The sequence below is a fragment of the Antechinus flavipes genome, chromosome 1 (genome assembly GCF_016432865.1).
Source record: "Antechinus flavipes isolate AdamAnt ecotype Samford, QLD, Australia chromosome 1, AdamAnt_v2, whole genome shotgun sequence".
Lineage (NCBI taxonomy): Eukaryota > Metazoa > Chordata > Mammalia > Dasyuromorphia > Dasyuridae > Antechinus > Antechinus flavipes.
The window spans coordinates 10,945,919-10,965,110 of NC_067398.1; the positions used below are offsets into that span (position 1 = coordinate 10,945,919).

At 36.8% G+C, this 19,192-nt stretch overlaps 1 protein-coding gene across 2 annotated transcripts in view; it reads left to right on the forward strand.

The window, feature by feature from the left end:
• Positions 1–19,192, forward strand: part of CACNA2D3 (calcium voltage-gated channel auxiliary subunit alpha2delta 3) — a 1,005,807-nt gene that overhangs the window by 731,283 nt on the left and 255,332 nt on the right. For both annotated transcript variants that reach the window (XM_051978988.1, XM_051978997.1), the window contains 2 exons: positions 15,131–15,202; positions 18,952–19,032. In XM_051978988.1, coding sequence (XP_051834948.1) covers positions 15,131–15,202; positions 18,952–19,032 — 153 coding nt within the window. The remainder of the gene's footprint in view (positions 1–15,130; positions 15,203–18,951; positions 19,033–19,192) is intronic.

A 19,192-nucleotide genomic window follows, 5' to 3' on the forward strand; every position in this document is an offset into this window, starting at 1 on the left:
TCATATTTACCATTCCTGGAGTCTACTGTATCCTTTCTCTTTGTCTGTAGACCTTTCCCCTAAATCACTCTAACTTTTGCTAAAGAGAATGGCCATTATGAATTCTTCACATGATTAAACCCCAACTTTTGATGGCTGCAATTATCTGATTCCTACTTGGTTGGTTATAGTTTTTCTCTTGTTCTCGAAGAAGACCGCTATGACCTATGTTAAAGTCGAATTACAGAGTGTCAGACTGTGGCTGATCAGACCCGTACGAGCCCTGAATGCTCTGCCATAGGTTGGACACACATAGGCCCTATGAACAAACATTTGGGGTACATTCCCTAACTCTGTACATCTCACCTATTGGGGCTAATTCAATTCTGCTTTGCTTATAGAGCACATCACATTCCCTGATGAGGGCATGCCATGCTGGGTGGTCATGGGCCAGGGTCTCCTAGTGTGACCCAGAGTCACACAGCAAGTAAGTGTATGAGGTGGGATTTGGGCTGAGACTTTCCTCACTTCAGGTCCAGTGTTCAATCCACTGTACCATTTACCTGCCTGAATAGGAACTTAACAAATGCTAATTAACTAAATGAACGATAAAGAAAATATTATTTCTTTGGTCTGGTATGCTAAAGGCCTTTGTAACAACTTAAGCATCCTCTTTCTTTTTTAAATAAGTAACTTTTCTACCTAAAAAATGTACCTGATCTTAAAAAACTCTGGATCTTATAAAACAGGAGGAGAAATAGATAGATAGATAGATAGATAGATAGATAGATAGATAGACAGACAGACAGATAGATGGATGTGTGTAGTATGTATATGAATATATATTTATGTATATGTATATATGTACACACATCTACATTTATGTCATCTGTGGAACTGAAGACAGATGTGCCCCTTTTGAGTGCCTAAATCAACTGCAATATACCTGTCTGTGTAACCTGTGCTGGTTTATTTTGTACTGATTCATAAGGACCCTGAAAATTCTTGTAATTTTTCTAAATCTGTCATTAGCAGCAGAGCTGTAATACCGATCCAAGAAGTTCTTCAACTTTCTGCTCAAAACTTGTAATATTTAACAATGATGTTCATGAATATTAAATTATTTTATATAATGATTTATTATAAACTCCATGTTGAATGGAAGTACATTTGATTACACTTGTTTAGTAGCTATTTTTATTTAAATTAATTCCCAAGTATAACATAGCCTTAAAAAATGCCTGAGTCTGTCAGAATTTTCTTTTTGTAGATTAATTTTCATTCATGTTTTTAAAATCTCACGTATTTATAATTACTGTGCAATCTGTTCTTTTGATTCTCCCTTGTTTTATTTCACATTATTATATCAAGGTCTTTGCAGATTTGTTTATGTTTCTCCATCCTTGTCATTCTTAATCGCCTTATAGTGTTCCCATCATACTAACTTACTATAATTCATTTAGCCACCCCTAGTGCTGGGCATTGTGGTTACTTCTGAGTTGTTGGTGAGATTTTTTTTTTGGGGGGTGAGTACAGAGAAAGGGGTTGTTTTCTGTTATATACAGTATTGCTGAGATAGTTTTTGAATAGCTAGCAATGGTTCTTGTTGTCATTATTTCTGCTATAACTCAAAATATATTTCAAGCATTTTTAAAGTATTAAGCCAACAAAAATTGCTGTCATAAGTATTTGTGTACATTAGAATATTTTTTTTGGGAGGGGGTTCTCTTTAGGGTATAGATCTGGTAGAAGCATAACTGAGTCAAAGCATATGTACAGTTCAGTGACTTTGGATCCATAGTTCCAAACTGCTTTTCAGAAGGACTGGACCACTTTATAGTGTTTTCTTTGCTGCAGCTCAATGTGTTTTCTTTACTGCAGCTCCTCCAACAATTGTTATTTCCCCCTTTTTTGGATCAGTTTTGCCAATTTAATGGGTGTGAGTTTTAGAGTTTTAACTTGTGTTTCTAATTTTTCAGTATTTGGATCTTTTTCTTTTTTATGTAGTTGTTGGTAGTTTAGATTTCCTCCTTTGAAAACTGCCTATAGAAGAATAATTTAAAATGAAACTGAAAAGACAGGCTGGATCTTGGCACTTTCAATGTTGTTTTAAGGATGTGTGTGTGTGTGTGTGTAGGAGTGATGCTATTTCTTTTTTTTTTTTAAGGGGGATAGTGATTTGAACAAGAACTTTTTTACTTAGGAGGATTATTTTAGTTAAAAGGGAAGATGGCTATGGGAATGGAGAGACTAAAAGCTTGGGCAAGCAGTTAAGATGCTATTGTAATAATGACAAGTGATGGTGAGCATTCATTCAAATTAGGATGATGGCTGAATGAGTAGAGAGGAGGGATCAGATAAGAGAAATGTATGACCTTCAAGATTTAGTAACTTATTAGTTATGAATGCAGAGAGAGAAAAATGAAACTGAAAGATGTCTTTGACATTTGTGAATCTTGGTAACTTAGAAAATGAAGATGCTTTCAGAGAAAAGAAAGTATGGAGCAGGGATACACCAAAAGGGGAAGACCAAAATAATAATAATAATAATAATAATAATAATAATACTATGTTGTGTTTAAGATACCCCCTAGGATATACAGGTAGCGAAATCAACAAGAAAAATTTCAATCAAAGTTCGAAAAGGAGGTTTCAGATAAACATAGGGATTTGGGGATTATTTCCATAGAGAAGACACTTGAAATGATGGTAGTGATATGATACCGGGAGCAGTCAGACTCTCCCGGTATAGGATCAAAGAATGGGTAAGGAAGTTCAAAAGTGCTGAATCCATCAAAATATATTGGAGTTTCAAGACTCATCCTATATGGCCCATTGAATGTTTGGGAGCAAAAGTGAACCTTAAAAATATATTGGGGTTTGGGGCCAGTGTCATAAGGTGTCTCAGAAGAATCTATAGGCTTAGATGATCTTTAAATCAAGAGGCAAAGATTTTATTACACTGCTAACAGCTAGCTATTTTCCCTAAGGGATTTTTAGCAATTAACAAGGAGAAAGGTAAGAAGGAAGTAGAGGAAGATAGCCAAGAAAAAGGAAATCTAGAAGAGGAATATAAATGATCAGAGAAATAAGCATCAGAAGGTGATACAGACAGTGGTAAGGAAGTCATGTGTACAGGGAGGTATAGGACCCTCCCTAAATACATAAGAGACGATTGGTAAAGATGTACAGGAGAGTGAATTTGACATGTGGAGTAGTGGAGAAAAGTGATTCCAAACATGACCTTCATTTTCTCAGTAAAGTTAAAAAGAAAAACAAAAGAAACAAAGAAACAACAACAACAACCAACAAAACAGTCTTCTATTGAGAGAGGTATGACTTTGGTTCCTTTTGGAGAGAGGAAAAGTTTGGGATAGTTTATTTAAGCTGCAAAATACAAATTAATCAGGGAAGAATCAAAGGAACATTTAAAGTAATGAGAACCCAATTAAACTTAATAACATGCAGATGGTGGGAATGATCAAGTTTGAGAACTTGTATCTTGAGAAACACAGTACAAGGACATGAGAACATCATCAGTAGAAGAGAAGTAAGCTGAATTGAACAAATAGAGGTTCAAGAATGCAAAGGGAGAGCTTCTTTGTAAGTCTTCCAGCTAGAATTGGTTGGTGACAGCTTAAGTAGTTTATATCAGGAGATGCTTTTAGGGTCATGTTGGATTAGATGATTCTTAGATCACTTTTGCATCTCAAATTCTGTGACCCAGAGCAGGGTTGGTCAAGTTAGGAGTGTTGGGTAAAAATGAGATTGGTCTCAGATTTTCAAATCTGAGATTTTTGAAGAGATATAATTTCAGACAATGTTGAGTTCTAAGACTCCCCCAGGCATAACTAAAATAGACCGAAAAAATAAATCAAAGAATTTGGTGCCTTTGATGAACTGAAAAGTAGGGTATTTAGAAAAAAAGTCAGGCGAAGAGTGACATCCCCAATCATAAGAGAAAGGACAATAGAAAGACAAATTTTGTAAAAATTCCTTGAGAAAAAAAAAAGGAATCTAAGAATGGTCAGAAATTGGGTTATTCTCAGTTAGACATGAGGGGCTGAGCCTTGAGTCAAGGCTACGTCTACAACAGATGTAGAGCTGGAAGACATATATAAAATTGTAAGATTTTGGAATATCTGTTTTGGGGAATGCAAATGAGGTGACAAAAGACTGAATAATAGGAGTATTAGAAACCAAAGAGAGCCTGGAAGAGGGAAGAAAAGACAGAAATGAGAGGAAAGGGTGAAGGTGTCCGTGAGAGGCCATAATAAAAAAATTATGAGAGGGTTCAAAAGGAGTAGGACAGGGGAAAAGATGGGAGGTTGTGGTCAGAGCATGTGTATGGGTCATTCCATCATCTCTGGAGTGGCTTTGGGGAACATCTGGTTCTCATTTCCATTTAGTGAGCAAAGACTTTGTGGAGGATGTGGACTATTGGGGGGTCATTGAATGAGGTGAGTATTAGGACATTTTTTTGAACTTGGCAGGAGATGGCAAGCACCAGTAATCATCTCACACACAGGAAGTGGTTTATTAGACATCCTGAACAGAAGTTACAGATGTCCTGGACAGTTTGTTGGGGAATGTAAAACAGGACTAAGAGAATGGTGAGTAAATTGGTGAGCTCAAATCAGAGAATTGTTAAGAAAAAAATTTACTAGGGAAAATCAAAGTGAACAACAAAGCAATAACCTTTCAATCAAGGGCTGGGGGTTACGATTTTTAGGAAAGGTCAATTTAAGCAAACAATAAACAAAATGACTCGGGAGGATGGGGGAAGAGCTCTGGAGTGAGAAATATGGCTTCAAATCTCATCTCCATGTCCTGGCTCTGGGAACTTGGACAAGCCATTACACTTGTCTATGTTTCAATTTCATCTATGAAACGAGGAGATTGGAATAGAGGAAATATATGGTTTATGAGATCCTTTCAGGGCCTTTCAAGAATGAGCCACAGGTCATGCAAAGTTGTGAAAGAGAAAAGTGGATCAGACCAGAGTGAGCTGATGTTTAATGTAAGGAGGCCAGACCGGATCTACCTTGATTCAGCCATTATTTATTCTGAGCCTGATGTATCCTAAGTACTTTGAGAAGGATTAGCAATACAAAGTCAAAAGGAACAGTCTCCTGACCCAGACAGCTTCTGGAGAGGAAGCAGGAGTGACATGTGGACAAATAACTCAGTGCAAGCTAAACATGATGATGAGTAATTTGGGTTATAGCGAGAAGGATTAATACCTAGGGGAATCAAAAAAGGTCTCAAATAGGAGCTACTGTTCTGGACCAAAGTAGGACAAAGTAGGGCATTAGCTCATAGCTTGCTCTGCTATGCCATGGCAACCCAAAGAGACTGGCAGGAACTCTGGATGTCAGCCTGTGTGGGAAGAAATCAAAGGAGAATTGATCAGGTAACACGGTGACAATAATTCTCAGAAGTGTAACTAATTAAATTACCATTCACTAGAACTTAGATGGACAGGATGTAGTCCTGGGGATACCAAAACATAACCCTTTCTGCTATATCATTAAAGTCGAGTGAGGGAGGAAGAGGGAGTACCGTCCTCCTACTCCTAACCTACATGGCTCATCAGGCTCTGCTATGATTTCCTTTGCCCTGTAAAACTTTCCATGGAGGACTATTTATCCCAGCTCCATATTGGGAGAAGAGGGTACAGTTGGACTCTCCAGATCCCTACATACCTAACTAAGGAATGACCAAGTCCCCCTTCTCTGGCAGGAAGATCATAGAAATATCTATATCCAGAGGGCCAGAAGCCATCCAGTCTTTGCTTAAAAACTTCCAGTGTGATGGGAAGGAGGGAACACCTGATTTGAGGTTGCACCTTCCACTTGAGGACAATTCTTAATTTTAGAAAACTTTTTTTAAATTAGGTTTAAATATTTTATCCCTGGTTCTAAATTCTTCCATATGACCATAACATAACCGTGGAACTAGAAATGGTCCTAAGAGTCCATTGGGGCCAATTCCCCTATTTCCCAAATGAAGAGAATGAAACACAGAAAGGCAAAGTAAGAATTCCGCATCTAAGGAGAGTCTGATAAGGAATGAAAACCAAATCGTCCTTATTTCAACTCCATCTCTTTATCATGTTGCCTCTCCAGGGATAGGAGGGGGGAGGCAAGCAGGACATGTTTAATCTCTCTTCATATGACCATCCTTTGAATACCAGGGACAGCAAAAATGCTCCTGATGACATTGAAGGGTAAAAATTATGTATATATGTATATGTGCACACACACACACACACACACACACACACACACACACACACACACAGAAACATAAACAGAGTCCCTTAATCCTTATTATGTGTACTCTATGGCAACAAAGTTGGTGACAGAATTCTGAAGAAGGCCCTCTCTTTGGGGGGTATTTCAAAAATGTGTTAGTGCGTCTTTGGGCAACTCCCAAACTTGTATCGGCTCCTAATCCCAGATGGAAGGGATAATGATTCAGTTGAAAGAAAAAAAAAACTGTCCCTGGAAAAAGCCAAAAGCTCATTGCTATAGCATTCTTGACCCAGTGTGTTACATACTTTACCAAGAATATTAAAAGTAAAGGCAGGAGAGACTCAGAAGGAAAAGAATTTCTTTTTTTTCTCTTGTGACATTCCCATTGCTTAGATCTTAAGCATTTGAGGAAAATGCTGAAAAATACCAGTGCATGATGTGAATCTAAACAGTGGCGAGGGTTCTTAATTTGTCTGGATTTTTAAAGGGAAACAGCTCTTCTGATTAGTGTCACAAGAGACAGAGATGCATATGGCTAGCATTCACAGATTCTTCATTTTGGTATAAATAAAGGATCCCTCATCTCTATTTTATCCTATGGTACAGTGAGTCCTGAAAACTGAATGAGTCTATAATTCAGTGTAAAAGCTGGCCCCTAGAAGATGCATTTTATTCTGGAAATGTTGCAAATGCCCAAGCATTTCAGTGGGTAATGAAGAATTATTTTGCTTGCTATTGTTCCAAGAATGAGGAAGAATATTTCCACGTTAAAGAAATGTTCTGGATATTAATTTATCCTTGTAAGCAAGCACCATTGCATGGTTTTATATATTTAAATTCTGTTTTCTGGGGGGGAGGAGGTTACACAAATTTATATATATACATATATATATATATATTTTTAAAGATCATTAGTATACTTCAGGCTCTATTTCTCCATCCACAGAGTAGTTAAGTGGCTTTCCTCCCACACTGAGGAGAACTGGGCCAGAAAACCTCAAGGCCATTCTGGGAGAGTTGCTGTTCCAGTTAACCAAAGAAAAGTGTTTGAAAATAATTGAGAGTATTTCATAGGAGGTCAATCAGCTATATTCCTTAAAACAGCAGCAGCCACCGCAATGAGAACAATAGCAACAAATTGCTATTTCTTTCAATACAGTTCCCAAACTAGTAGCCCAGAATCTCTTTGTAAATACTCACCTATTTCATATAAATTGGTTTGGTTGATACGCAATTGGACAAAATCATTTCTAATTATTTCTTCCCTTTCCTCTTCATGATCTATGAATCACCATTTTACTATTTTAAGTACAGTAATTTGGTTTTCCTGACTCGCTTATATTTAAGAAAATAATGATTTGTCGATATTATGTTTATGTAGTGAGAAGTTCACCAGAAGTTAAAAAGAAGGCTTGGAATCACATAGAGGAAAGCTTTGAAACATTTTTTTTCCCAGAAAAGTTGGGGAGTCAGAATATCTAATTGTAAAAAGTAGTCAAGGGGCTTTCACAGATTTATTGAAAAGAAGGGAAGAAGGGAGAAACAGAAGAAAGAAGGAAAGGAAAAAGAAAAGGAGAGAGGAAAGAAAAAAGGAAAGGAGAGAACAAGTATTTATTATGCCTACTATGGGCCAGTCATTGGGCTAAACCTTTACAACTAATATCTCACTTGATCTTCACAACAACTCTGTGGCAAGGGTACTCTTATTTTCTCCATCTTACAAGTGAAGATAGTGAGGTAGACAGAAATTAAATACATATTCAGGGTCATTCAATAAATGTTTGAGGCCAGTTTGAAATCTTCCTGACTTATAGAATCTATTTTAGTTACTTTTCTATATAAAAGTCACGAAAAAAAAGTAAGGTAGGTGAAAATAACTATCTCCTTAAGGCAGATGTTCTTAACCTGGAGCCTCTGAAATTACACACATATTATACATATATGCATTTATAAAACAGGAATAAACATATATAATACATATGCTTCTGAACAATAGGTATATTCTTTTTAATTTCTATTTAGTAAATGATAAATATCCATCATATCCAATTTTTTTTCCAAATGCTATTTAGGTTTTTAATTTCCATCTTATTATTTTTTTCTTAGATTTGTTTAGATTTGAAAGATGGTCAGTTGAGGTTTTCAAGTATTACTTTTGTTTTGTTTTCCATTTCTGTGTGCAATCCCATTCGATTTTCCTTTCATTATTTGGATACTATGTCATTCTATAATGCTGTAAGCCAGTTTTGATGTTTGGATGAAATGAGGTATTCTTTGTCATTGACCATTTGACAAAAGCTTTATTTAGCACAAATATGTCAAGGATATATTAAAAAAGGTCAAAGTAACATCTGATACTTACTAGCTGTGTGACACTGGGCAAGTCACTGAACCCTGTTTGCTTGTTTTCTCATCCATAAAATAATCTAGAGAAGGAAATGACCAGTCACTCTAGTGTCTTTGACAGAAAAAAATCCCAACTGGAGTCACATAGAGTAAGACAAACCAAAAAATTACTAAATTTAAACCAGACTTCCCCAGATCTATTTCCCAGGGCAGAATGTGATAGCCCATGTGGTCTTCCGAAATCCATAAAATCTGAAGGTGGATCTGGACTCCTTGTGGGTGGACACTTTTATGTTCTCAAGTGACCAGGAAATCATGTCAATATAGCCAGAAGCCACCAGGAAAATAGAAAAAGAGAGGCACAGCCCAAGCCTTGGCCCACTCTTAAGAAATCAAGTTTGAATCCTTGAAATGAGGAAAGAGGTGACCCTTGCTTAGGCCCTGGTCTTACATAGGTACTTTTAAACATAAGAAGTTTTCCTGATCATCTCTTAATAACTCTATTTAATTTAATGTTAACTTCTCTAAGATGATATTTGCTACCACAACCTTTAAAAAATGTTTACCTGACATTCATTTTCTGCTCCAAGTCCAGATGAACCTTCTTATTTCCATATGGCTCTTGAATACAGCATGTAATTGGATTCTACTTCTAATCTATTCTGCTGCCATCTAAATTTTATTTGTGAGTTCATATCACACACATTCTCAGTTGTGATTATTAATTATATGCTGTCTCCTCCTTTCATCTCATTTAAAATAGGATTTCTTAATAAATTTATTTTTACATAGTCTATACTTCCCTCCATATCCCTCCCTCCTTGCCTTCCTTGAGAACCATCCCTAATATAAACTATTTTTTAAAAAGGGGAAAGTGATCAAGATGTCAATAAAAATGACATATCCAATATTCCATATTCATGCCCTATCCCTAGCCCACATTTTTGTTGTTCAGATTTTGGAAGTAGATAACTCTAAGACCTTGACTGTCACCCTTTTAACTTGAAGTTCCCTGGATTATTAAGTAAATTATTTGAGATATATCATTTGAACTCCCTACGCCATAGTTTCCTTATCTATAAATTGAATTTATTAAAAGAGATCAAAAGTTCTTAATTTTATGTATTTTTTATGTACTGAATTTTCTTTACTTTAAGAACATATATTTTAATATTCATATTTAATATTTAATTGAATTCCTTTGTAATTCTACTCATTAAAAATTCTGAAAAGAGATCTTCAACAGATTGCCAATGGGATCCATCACACAAAGATAAAATGATCGCTACTGTGTTTTTCAGCTCCAGATCTTTGATTGAATGGCTCAATGATCTTGCTAACATTTCTAAGAGAATTCAGGCAATGGCAGCATTTGTTCTTGACTATTAACTAATATTTAAGCCAAATTTAGGACAAATATTGGGACATTCACTGGTTAATGTTGCCATCTTCTGATAGTGAATACTATCCTCACCTTTAAAAAACATATTGTCTAAAATTGAAAAGCCCAGTGAATCAACTTATGTGCCTAAATTATTGGTCCTTTATATTTGAAGAGGACCGATGAAATAATAATGGTGGGGTCAGGGTATAACATGTTTGATTGTGACTGATCTAGCCAACATATGCAGTATTACCCATTAATTTTTCCATGTAAGAGTATTTATCTTTCTGAACCAAGATATTATAAGGATCCATAAATAGACCTATAGAATGTATTGAGGGAGAAAATCATGGTGATACAGCCTTAAACTTTCTGGGTTGTTTCCTGACTCTACAATCAAAAATTAGAGCTTGATGGCTAGGGTTGGATCATTGACAGAATCTTGCCCTAGGTAAGTTCTTTTTTCCTAGCTATTCCTCTGTCTGTTTATCCAAGCTTTTCCTTTTATCTAATCTCTGAATTGGGAGACATATGCTGACCTTATTTTTTCAAAATGTATCTTTCTTTACCTTTTTTTTTCTTCTCCAGTGCTAATTCCCTCTCTCTTCTCCATTAGCTTGGATAAATTATAGATAGATAGATAGATATAGATATTTTGATATATATATAATATTGATATCTATATCTATGTATGTTTCCTCCCTGCATAAACTATAAGTTCCTTGAGGGCAGGGGCTGTTTCAGATTTGTATTTGTATTCCTGACATGGAGAAGAGTTTCTGACAAAAGAGGAAGTACTTGATAGATGCTTGTTAATTAGATCCATCCCCTCCATAGATGCTGGAGGAACGTTCTACTTTGAAGCACAGTTGCACCACGACCTTATGCTGACTTGCCTTCTTCTCCTATCCCCATCCCAGCATTAATAGAGATTTCCATACAATGGATTCTTGCCAAATCTGACTTTCTTTTGGTATGCTTGTTTCTCACAGAGAATTTGGATTTTTTCAATCCCCATATAGATTTAATGGGAATAAGCAATTCCCATTATGGAAACCTTTCCTGCTGATAGAGCACAACAATTCCTTTGTAACTTCCGGCCTTAGAGAGCTGCCTGGGACCCTGAGTGTGTAAGGCACTTGCCCAGGGCCAATACCTCTCAGAGCCAAAACTAGAATCCTGGGCCTCTTGATTCCAAAGCCACTTATTCAATCCCATGCAAACTTCTTCTCTATTTGTAAAAGGGAAGACCTCTCTCTTAAGTGGTTTAAATATGTTAAAATCTAAATAATTATAGTATCATATCCTCTCCTCAGTAAATGGGCAGGAGCAGCTTTTTTATGGTTATCTTTGGAGTCTCCCATTACCACAAAGTCTCTCATACTCAAGAATGTGCCTGGGGTCATCATTTTCGTAGGGGTTTCCCCTTGAATGTTACAGAAGTTACTAAATTTGTCTTCATACACCCTCACATTCATGATTAACTTACTACGCAAAATAACTATTTCTGGCTGTGGTGTAAAGGATGGAACAGTGGGACTGCAGTCAGAAAACTTGGGTTTCAGTCCTGGCTGTGATATTAACTATGGGACTTTGAGCTCATCCCTTCTTTGTTACCTTATCTATAAAATCAAGGGTTAGATTAGAGGATAATGGAAATTCATTGCTGCTTTAATTCCCGGGACTCTATTTACCCCAGTTTTATGTGCTTATAAAAGCATGTAGTCTCAGACCACTGGATGTATGACACACCCCCACTTATGTTTCTGGGTTTATCAGGAACTGGGTGAAGAATCGCCCAATCTACTGATGCAGGTTATCAGCAATCTGCAACATATAGCCATAGAGATTTGTCTGGGTCTCTGAGACACTGAGTGACTTGATGAGGATCATATAACCAGTATGGATTAGATGGGAGACTGCAACCTGTCTGATTCTTTCATTGACTCTTTATTCATTAAATTAGTTTGCCGTACTACCTCCACCCTCATTCCTACCTTCCCCGCTCCCATCAATACCTGCTGACTTCCGGAACATCAATCAATAAAGAGGTCTGGTAGTTGGCAGTTGGCCACCATTTTGACAATGGTTCCAGTTAGGAATTTATGGACCGATAATGGATTTTCATGATGTATCAAAGCAGACGAGGCTGTAGAACATACATATACATGCAAACACAGACTTTTACATCACACTATACAATATACACATACACTTATAGAGTATAAGTAAATATACTTGAACCATACACAGTAGAAATCAGTATACACATATGCTCTATTTACTCCCATCACGGGCCCCAGCCAGGGGTCTGTACATATCAAATCTCTGTCCATTTGGGACTGAGCCCTGGTACTTAAACATGAACCTAGCACAAGATAGCAAATGCATATTCATACTCCCCCACATGTATGATTAACTTGGGAAACTGACAGGAAGCTGTCAATCTGTTGAGCAAGTGTGTGTTTTATAAACCAGATGTTCCGCATTATTCATCATTTCCTTTGATACCAGAGCACCCCGTCATGTAGAATAGGAAATGAAGGATCTGGCTGAATATATTCTCATTATGGGACCAAGCACCAGCCCTACACCATCCAGATACAGATGCTCCACGTGGGCAAGCCTATTGGAGGGAGCTTTCTATTAGGATCCCCACTTGGACTTAACTTTGCTGGAAGCTTGCCCAGGTGGACAACAGTAACCTCCCACCCCCTCTATTAACATAAATGTTTATTCACTGTCTGAGTTTTTCTTGGAAACCTTGAACATGAATCATAAGGATAGCTTCCACCCAAGCAGCCTCGGTAGTATGTGATGGGCTATGAATGGACCTTCTTCTCATCCACACCCCAAAATTCCCCAAGCCCTTTCAGAGTCCAAAGCTACCAAGTTTAAGGAGGCAATGGCTAGCTATTGTGTATATCCTTCCATGCGTCTATGTGATCTTCTCAAAGAGAACACAAGTTCTTTAAGGGTCGGGGCTGTCTTGTTTGTTCTTGACTCCCCAGAGTCAAGCACGGTGACTGGCATGCTGTAGGTGTTTAATAGATTAACAACCTGTAAGAAAACATATGTTCTCTTTCACTATTTTTAAAAGCTTTTTTTATTTTTAAAACATATGCATAGATAGTTTTCAACATTCACCCTTGCAAAATCTTGGGCTCCATTTTTTCTTTCTTCCTTCCCTTCATCTCCCCTCCCCTAGATGGCAAGTAATCCGATATATGTTAAACACGTACATTTCTTCTATACATAGTTCCACAATTATCGTACTGCACAAGCAAAATAAGATCAAAAAGGAAAAATAATGAGAGAGAAAAAAATTTAAGCAAATAACAACAAAAAAATGAAAATATTATGTTGTGATCCACACTCAGCCTCCACAGCCCTCTCCCTGGGTGCAGATGGCTTTCTCCAACACAAGACCATTAGAACTGGCCTGAATCATCTCCCTGGTGAAAAGAGCCATCTTGTTCACTATTAAGCATAGGGGTAAAAAATACATTCTCATCTATGTAACTTGGTAGAAAAAGATCTGAACTCAAATCCCATCTCAATTACTTGTAAGCCACCAGTAAGACCCTGGGCAAATAGCATAGCTGCCTGGACCTCAATTTCCTTATTTATGTAATGAAGGGATTTGACTAAGTATTCTTTAAAGTCCCTTCAGCTCCAGAACTAGGGCATGATGTCAAAGAGATCATCAGACACTGTAAGATCCTAGCCCTTTGCTTATGACTGTGAGCAGCCTCAGGCTCCAGGTTTGAGATAGGAGCTATTTCAGAGATCAAACATATCCCTAATGCTTTGACATTCTAGATTTTAAGCTGCAAGGAAAGTTAGCAGTCATTAAGTCATTCTTCCCTCATTCAAAAGATGAGGATTTTGAGAGAAGTGAGTCAGACAGATAGCAAGGGGCAGAATCAGGATTTGAATCCAGTTTTCTTCCTCTGAGCCCCATGCTTCACGGTATGCAAAGTTCCTGTCCCATCCCAGCATTCCTGTCCCCGTCTAGATGAATCATGATTAACTGGAAAGCTGAACCAGCAAATGAATTCCCACAGTCTGGTCACACGCATGGCCAAGACCTCCCCTGGTGAGGTAAGTTGAGCTCACCATGTGGCGGATGGGGCCAAATGGGACATAGGCCCTTTCCTTTGTTTACTTAGGACTGGATTAGGAGCTGGTCATTTTCATATCAATTTACTATAAGGAAGGAGAAAGAAAAAAGATTGTGTGTGTGTGTGTGTGTGTTTAGTGCTATATTGCTAAGGCATTGAATTGTCATATGATTGAAGTGAAAGGTATATTTGAACTTAATATCTGCTAAAGCACATATCATTTCTCCTATTTTTGAAATAATAATACAACATTCATAGATTTGGTCATGGTTTTTTGTCAATGGAAACAATAAATACATTTTAATAAAGCCAACTGTGTTCAGTAACAAATACCTGGTACATCCATGAGAGGTCATGAAATCTAATGGAAAGAATAAAGATCCTCGAGTGAGAACTCAGTTCAAATCCAGCCCCATTTAGAAGCTGTATGATCCTGAGTAGGTCCCTTAATCTCTCTCTGTCTTAGATTTCTCATCTGTAAAAATGGAGATAATAAACACATCATTCTCACCGCATTATCATAAGGATCAAATGAGATAATTTATGTAGAAAGTGCTTTGCAAACACTAACAGCCATCTAAATGTTATTCTGAGCTATTATCAATCCATCAATGCCAAGTGTTGTGATTAGAGGTGGTTCAAAGTGTGCTGCTGTCCTGTCAATCCAGAACTCAAATGTCATGGAAGTTTGCTGATATGGTTTTCTTCCAAAGACCCTAGATTTTGTCTGTAGAGCTACTCTTTGGCCTCTAGCTTGCATTTTGGAATTTTTGTAGATACGTGATATTTGGGTTCTAGACCATCTAGCTGCACTCCAGTTTGACCCAGGGACATAGGCAGTAATAACTGAGCTCACCCTCCCCTAGGGATGCTGGAGGAACGTGATCGATCTCTGTCCGGTCAAGGCAACCAAGCCTAAGTTGTGCAAAGAAGAAGCCATAAATGTTTGGCGATGACTTTGGACCAAACTTTATTTTCTAAGATGCCTTTGCTAGAAATAAATATGGACTGCTAGTAACCTCTTTTCCTCCCTCTTCTAGCTTGCCGATGATCAAGGACTGGTCTTGATGACCACGGTCGCCATGCCTGTCTTCAGCAAGCAAAATGAAACCGTAAGTGTTGATTTCTCCCCACGGCATTGCAATGAATCAACTGAAAAGTTCTTGTCAGCTTTGTTACATCTCAGGTTGGGGTGTTTATAATTATTGTTTCCCTGGAGGATACATTTGTAGTCAGCGTAACTAGAAACAGATTCCAGAGGTATCCAAACAGAGACTTTTTCATTGCATTCTGAACAGCAAAATTTTTTCATATTTTGAATATGAATAATCATGGAGGTCCTTTTGATTAGGGCAGGAAGGGTTTGGCAATTCTCAGCAGGACTTTTGTGATAATCTTCTGATTAATCTCCCTGACTCAGTGTCTCCATACATCCATAAAAGTGATCTTAATGAAGATCTTAAATACATTTCTCTCCTCAAGAACTTTCAGGGACTCCCCATTTTCCCTCAAATAAAATCCAATTTCTTATGGACATTAAAGACCTGCACAATCTGAATACATAGTATCTTTGAAAATTGATTTCAAATTCTTTATCCTCACCATCTCAGAGCTTCAATTGAACTGGACTATGGGGTTTTACTTATATAATATCCATCCTCAGTCTCAGTGCTTTTTCCTGGGCTGTTTTTCCTCTGTGCCTATAATGATCCTCTTCTTTTGATTCCTTCTGGGATTCTCTTGCTCTCTTCTCAGAGCTCAGCTCATGTCCTCTCTCCTTCAGGAAACTTTTGTCACTTCTTTCCATTTTAGTACCTACCTCTTTCCACCTCTAATAGATCATCCTATTTCTCTTGGATCTCTCCTGCATTCACTAATCTCTGAGAATGTGTTTCTACCCCCTCTAGTAGAATGTAAGGTTTTTTTTTTTTGCAAATTATTTTATTTTTAATTGTTTTAAAGTTTTGTTTTTTTCTTTTTTATTTAATTCATTTATTTTTTATTATAGTTTTTTTTATTTACAATATATATGCATGGGTAATTTTTCAGCACTGACCCTTGCAAAACTTCTGTTTCAACTTTTCCCCTCCTTCCCCCACCCCCTTCCCTAGATGACAGATAGACCAATACTTGTTAAATAGGTTAAAGTATATGTTAAACACAATATATGTATATACATCCATACATTTATTTTGCTGCACAAGAAAAATCAGACTTAGAAATAAGGTAAAAATAATCTGAGAAGGAAAATGCAAGTGGACAAAAACAGAAGGAGTAGAAATGCTATGTTGTAGTCCACACTCATTTCCCATAGTTCTTTAGCTGGGTATAGCTGGTTCTCTTTATTATTGAACAATTGGAACTAATTTGGTTCATCTCATTGTTAAGGAGGGCCGCATCCATCAGAATTGATCATCATATAGTATTGTTGTTTAAGTGTATAATGTTCTCCTGGTCCTGCTCATTTTATTCAGCATCAGTTCATGTAAGTCTCTCCAGGACTCTCTGAAATCATCCTGCTGGTCATTTCTTACAGAACAATAATATTTCATAACATTCATAAACCACAACTTATTCAGCCATTCTCCAACTGATAGACATCCAGAATGTAAGATTTTTGAGATTGTAGATGATCTCCTCTTTGTATCTGTTATCTCTGTGCCTAATTTGGGCCTGGAACCAAATCCCAGCTATTCTTTCACTTGACCTCTGTGATCTCAGTTTCCCTATCTATAAAATGAAAGGATTACACTAGATGGCTTTGAAATCCCTTCCAATTTGTACCCTCTAATTTGGGGAATAGAATCTCTTGTAGATCCCTCAAGCCAACTCCATCTTTCTCTGGCTCTTTTCTTTCTCTCTCCTGGGAACTAGATTGAAGCAAGAGGTGAGAAAAGATGGATCTGGAACTTTTAAGTTTTTTTTTAACCTTACAAATATGTTTCTTGAGGGGAAACAGGTAAATTTTCATCTACTTAGCTGCTATGCTCTCTATATAACTAGTCATGTGTATGGTATCTCCACATTAGAATTTCAACTCTTTGGAGATTTTTCCTTATATCCACAGTTCTTAGCATATTGGGACTTGACCTGTGATTTTTTTTTTTTTTTGGTATATAGAATACCCCAATGAGGGAAGTACTTCTCCCAATGCAAGTTGGCAACTCTTCCACAATTTATAGAAATTTCCCTAGATCACTGGGAGGATGTGTCAATACCCTATAACCACTATGGGTCAGAGAATCCAGGTCTTCCTATTTTTGGCATGGAATCTCTGTATACAATGCCATAGTTCTTGGCTTAAAGTAAATTCTTAATAAATGCCTATTATTTGGTTGAGTAATTATAACTTTAGAATCTCCTCCCTTTCAGCTTCAACCCAACTTCTAATTTTCTTTCCTTTTTTCCTTGTGTATCTCATTATTTTTTTTCTAATTACATGGGGACAAATTAATTCACTTTCTAAAATTTTGCTTTCCAAATTATCTCACTTTCTCCCTCCTCTAGCCCTCATTGAGAAGGCAAGCAATTGGATATAGATTATTTATGTGCAGTCATGCAAAACATATTTTCATATTAGTCATATTGTGAAAGAAAACAGACCAAAAAAGTCTACTTCAAACTACATGAAAACTTCATATCTCATACATGAGAGGAACTTTGTGGACTTGTCTGTAAGACATACAGACTCTCTCTCTCTGGAGATAGAATTTTTGTTGTTACGTTCTTTGGAATTGTTTTAGACCTTTATCTTGATCAGATTAGCTATGTCATTCACAGTTGATCATTGCAGAAATTGCTGTTACTATTTCCTGGTTCTGAAACATGCCCCTTGTCATTTCTTATGATACAATCGTATTCCATTACATTTATGAACCATAACTTGTTCGGCCAATCTCTAGTTGACGGCCAATACTTTGACATCACAAAAAAGGACTTCTGTAAACATATTTTATTCATGTAGATACTTTTTTTTTATCTTTTTGATCAAATCTAGGAGTGGAATTGCTGGATTAAAGGATATGGACAATTTTATAGCCATTTGGACATAGTTTCAAAATGTTCTCCAGAATGATTAGCTCAATTCACAATTTCATCAACAATGCCTTCCAATTTTCTCGCACCCACATTCTCCCCAACATTAATCATTTTCCTTTGCCATCCATTTATCCGTTTTCCATTATCCAATTTCATAGATATGAGGTAATACTTTAAAATTGTTCTAATTTTCATTTCTATGATCAATAGTGATTTAGAGTATTTTTCCATGTGACTAGATAACTTTGATTTGTTTGTCTGAAAACTGCCTGTTCGTATCCTTTGACTATTTGTCAATTGAGGAATGACTTGAATTCTTATGAATTTGACTCAATTCTCTATAGATTTGAGAAATGAGGCCTTTGTCAGAGACACTTGCTGTAATCTTTTTCACAGTTATGATTAATAGCTGTGTATTTCCATCCACTCTTGTTTTCCCTTTGTTTATCCTTCTCTCATTCTCCTTTCACCCTGTTCTTGATCAAAAGTATTTTGCTTCTGACTATTGTCTCCCACAATTCTCACTCCCTTCTGTCCAGTCTCTTCTTCTCTTAATGGCCTCTAATTTTCTGAACAAAGAAAAATTATGTGTATTTGTTATAAGAATGAAAACAATTCCTTTCTCCAGGTTTGCAGCAGGTTTCCCTCCCTTAAAGGAGGGAAACCTGGCTCATTTTATTCCATATTAGGTACAAGAAATGATTGTGTATAATTATTTCATATAATTATATACAATTATTATATATATAATTATAAAATGAAGTTTAATAGAATGTGATATCTTGGTTCTAGTCTTTTTTCTAATCATTATCATTGTTTACAGAGATCCAAAGGAATTCTGCTTGGAGTGGTCGGCACTGACGTCCCAGTAAAAGAGCTACTAAAGACCATTCCTAAATATAAGGTAACATGGAAGGGAAGTTTGTTTTGATATAAACTTGTGAATTTCATTTTTATAAGGATAGGCAATGATGGGAAATTCCTTCCACTGTTGGAGAGAGACAATTTGCCTCTAACTTAACATGACAAATTATGGAATATCACCGGGGAAAGAAGTAGGGATG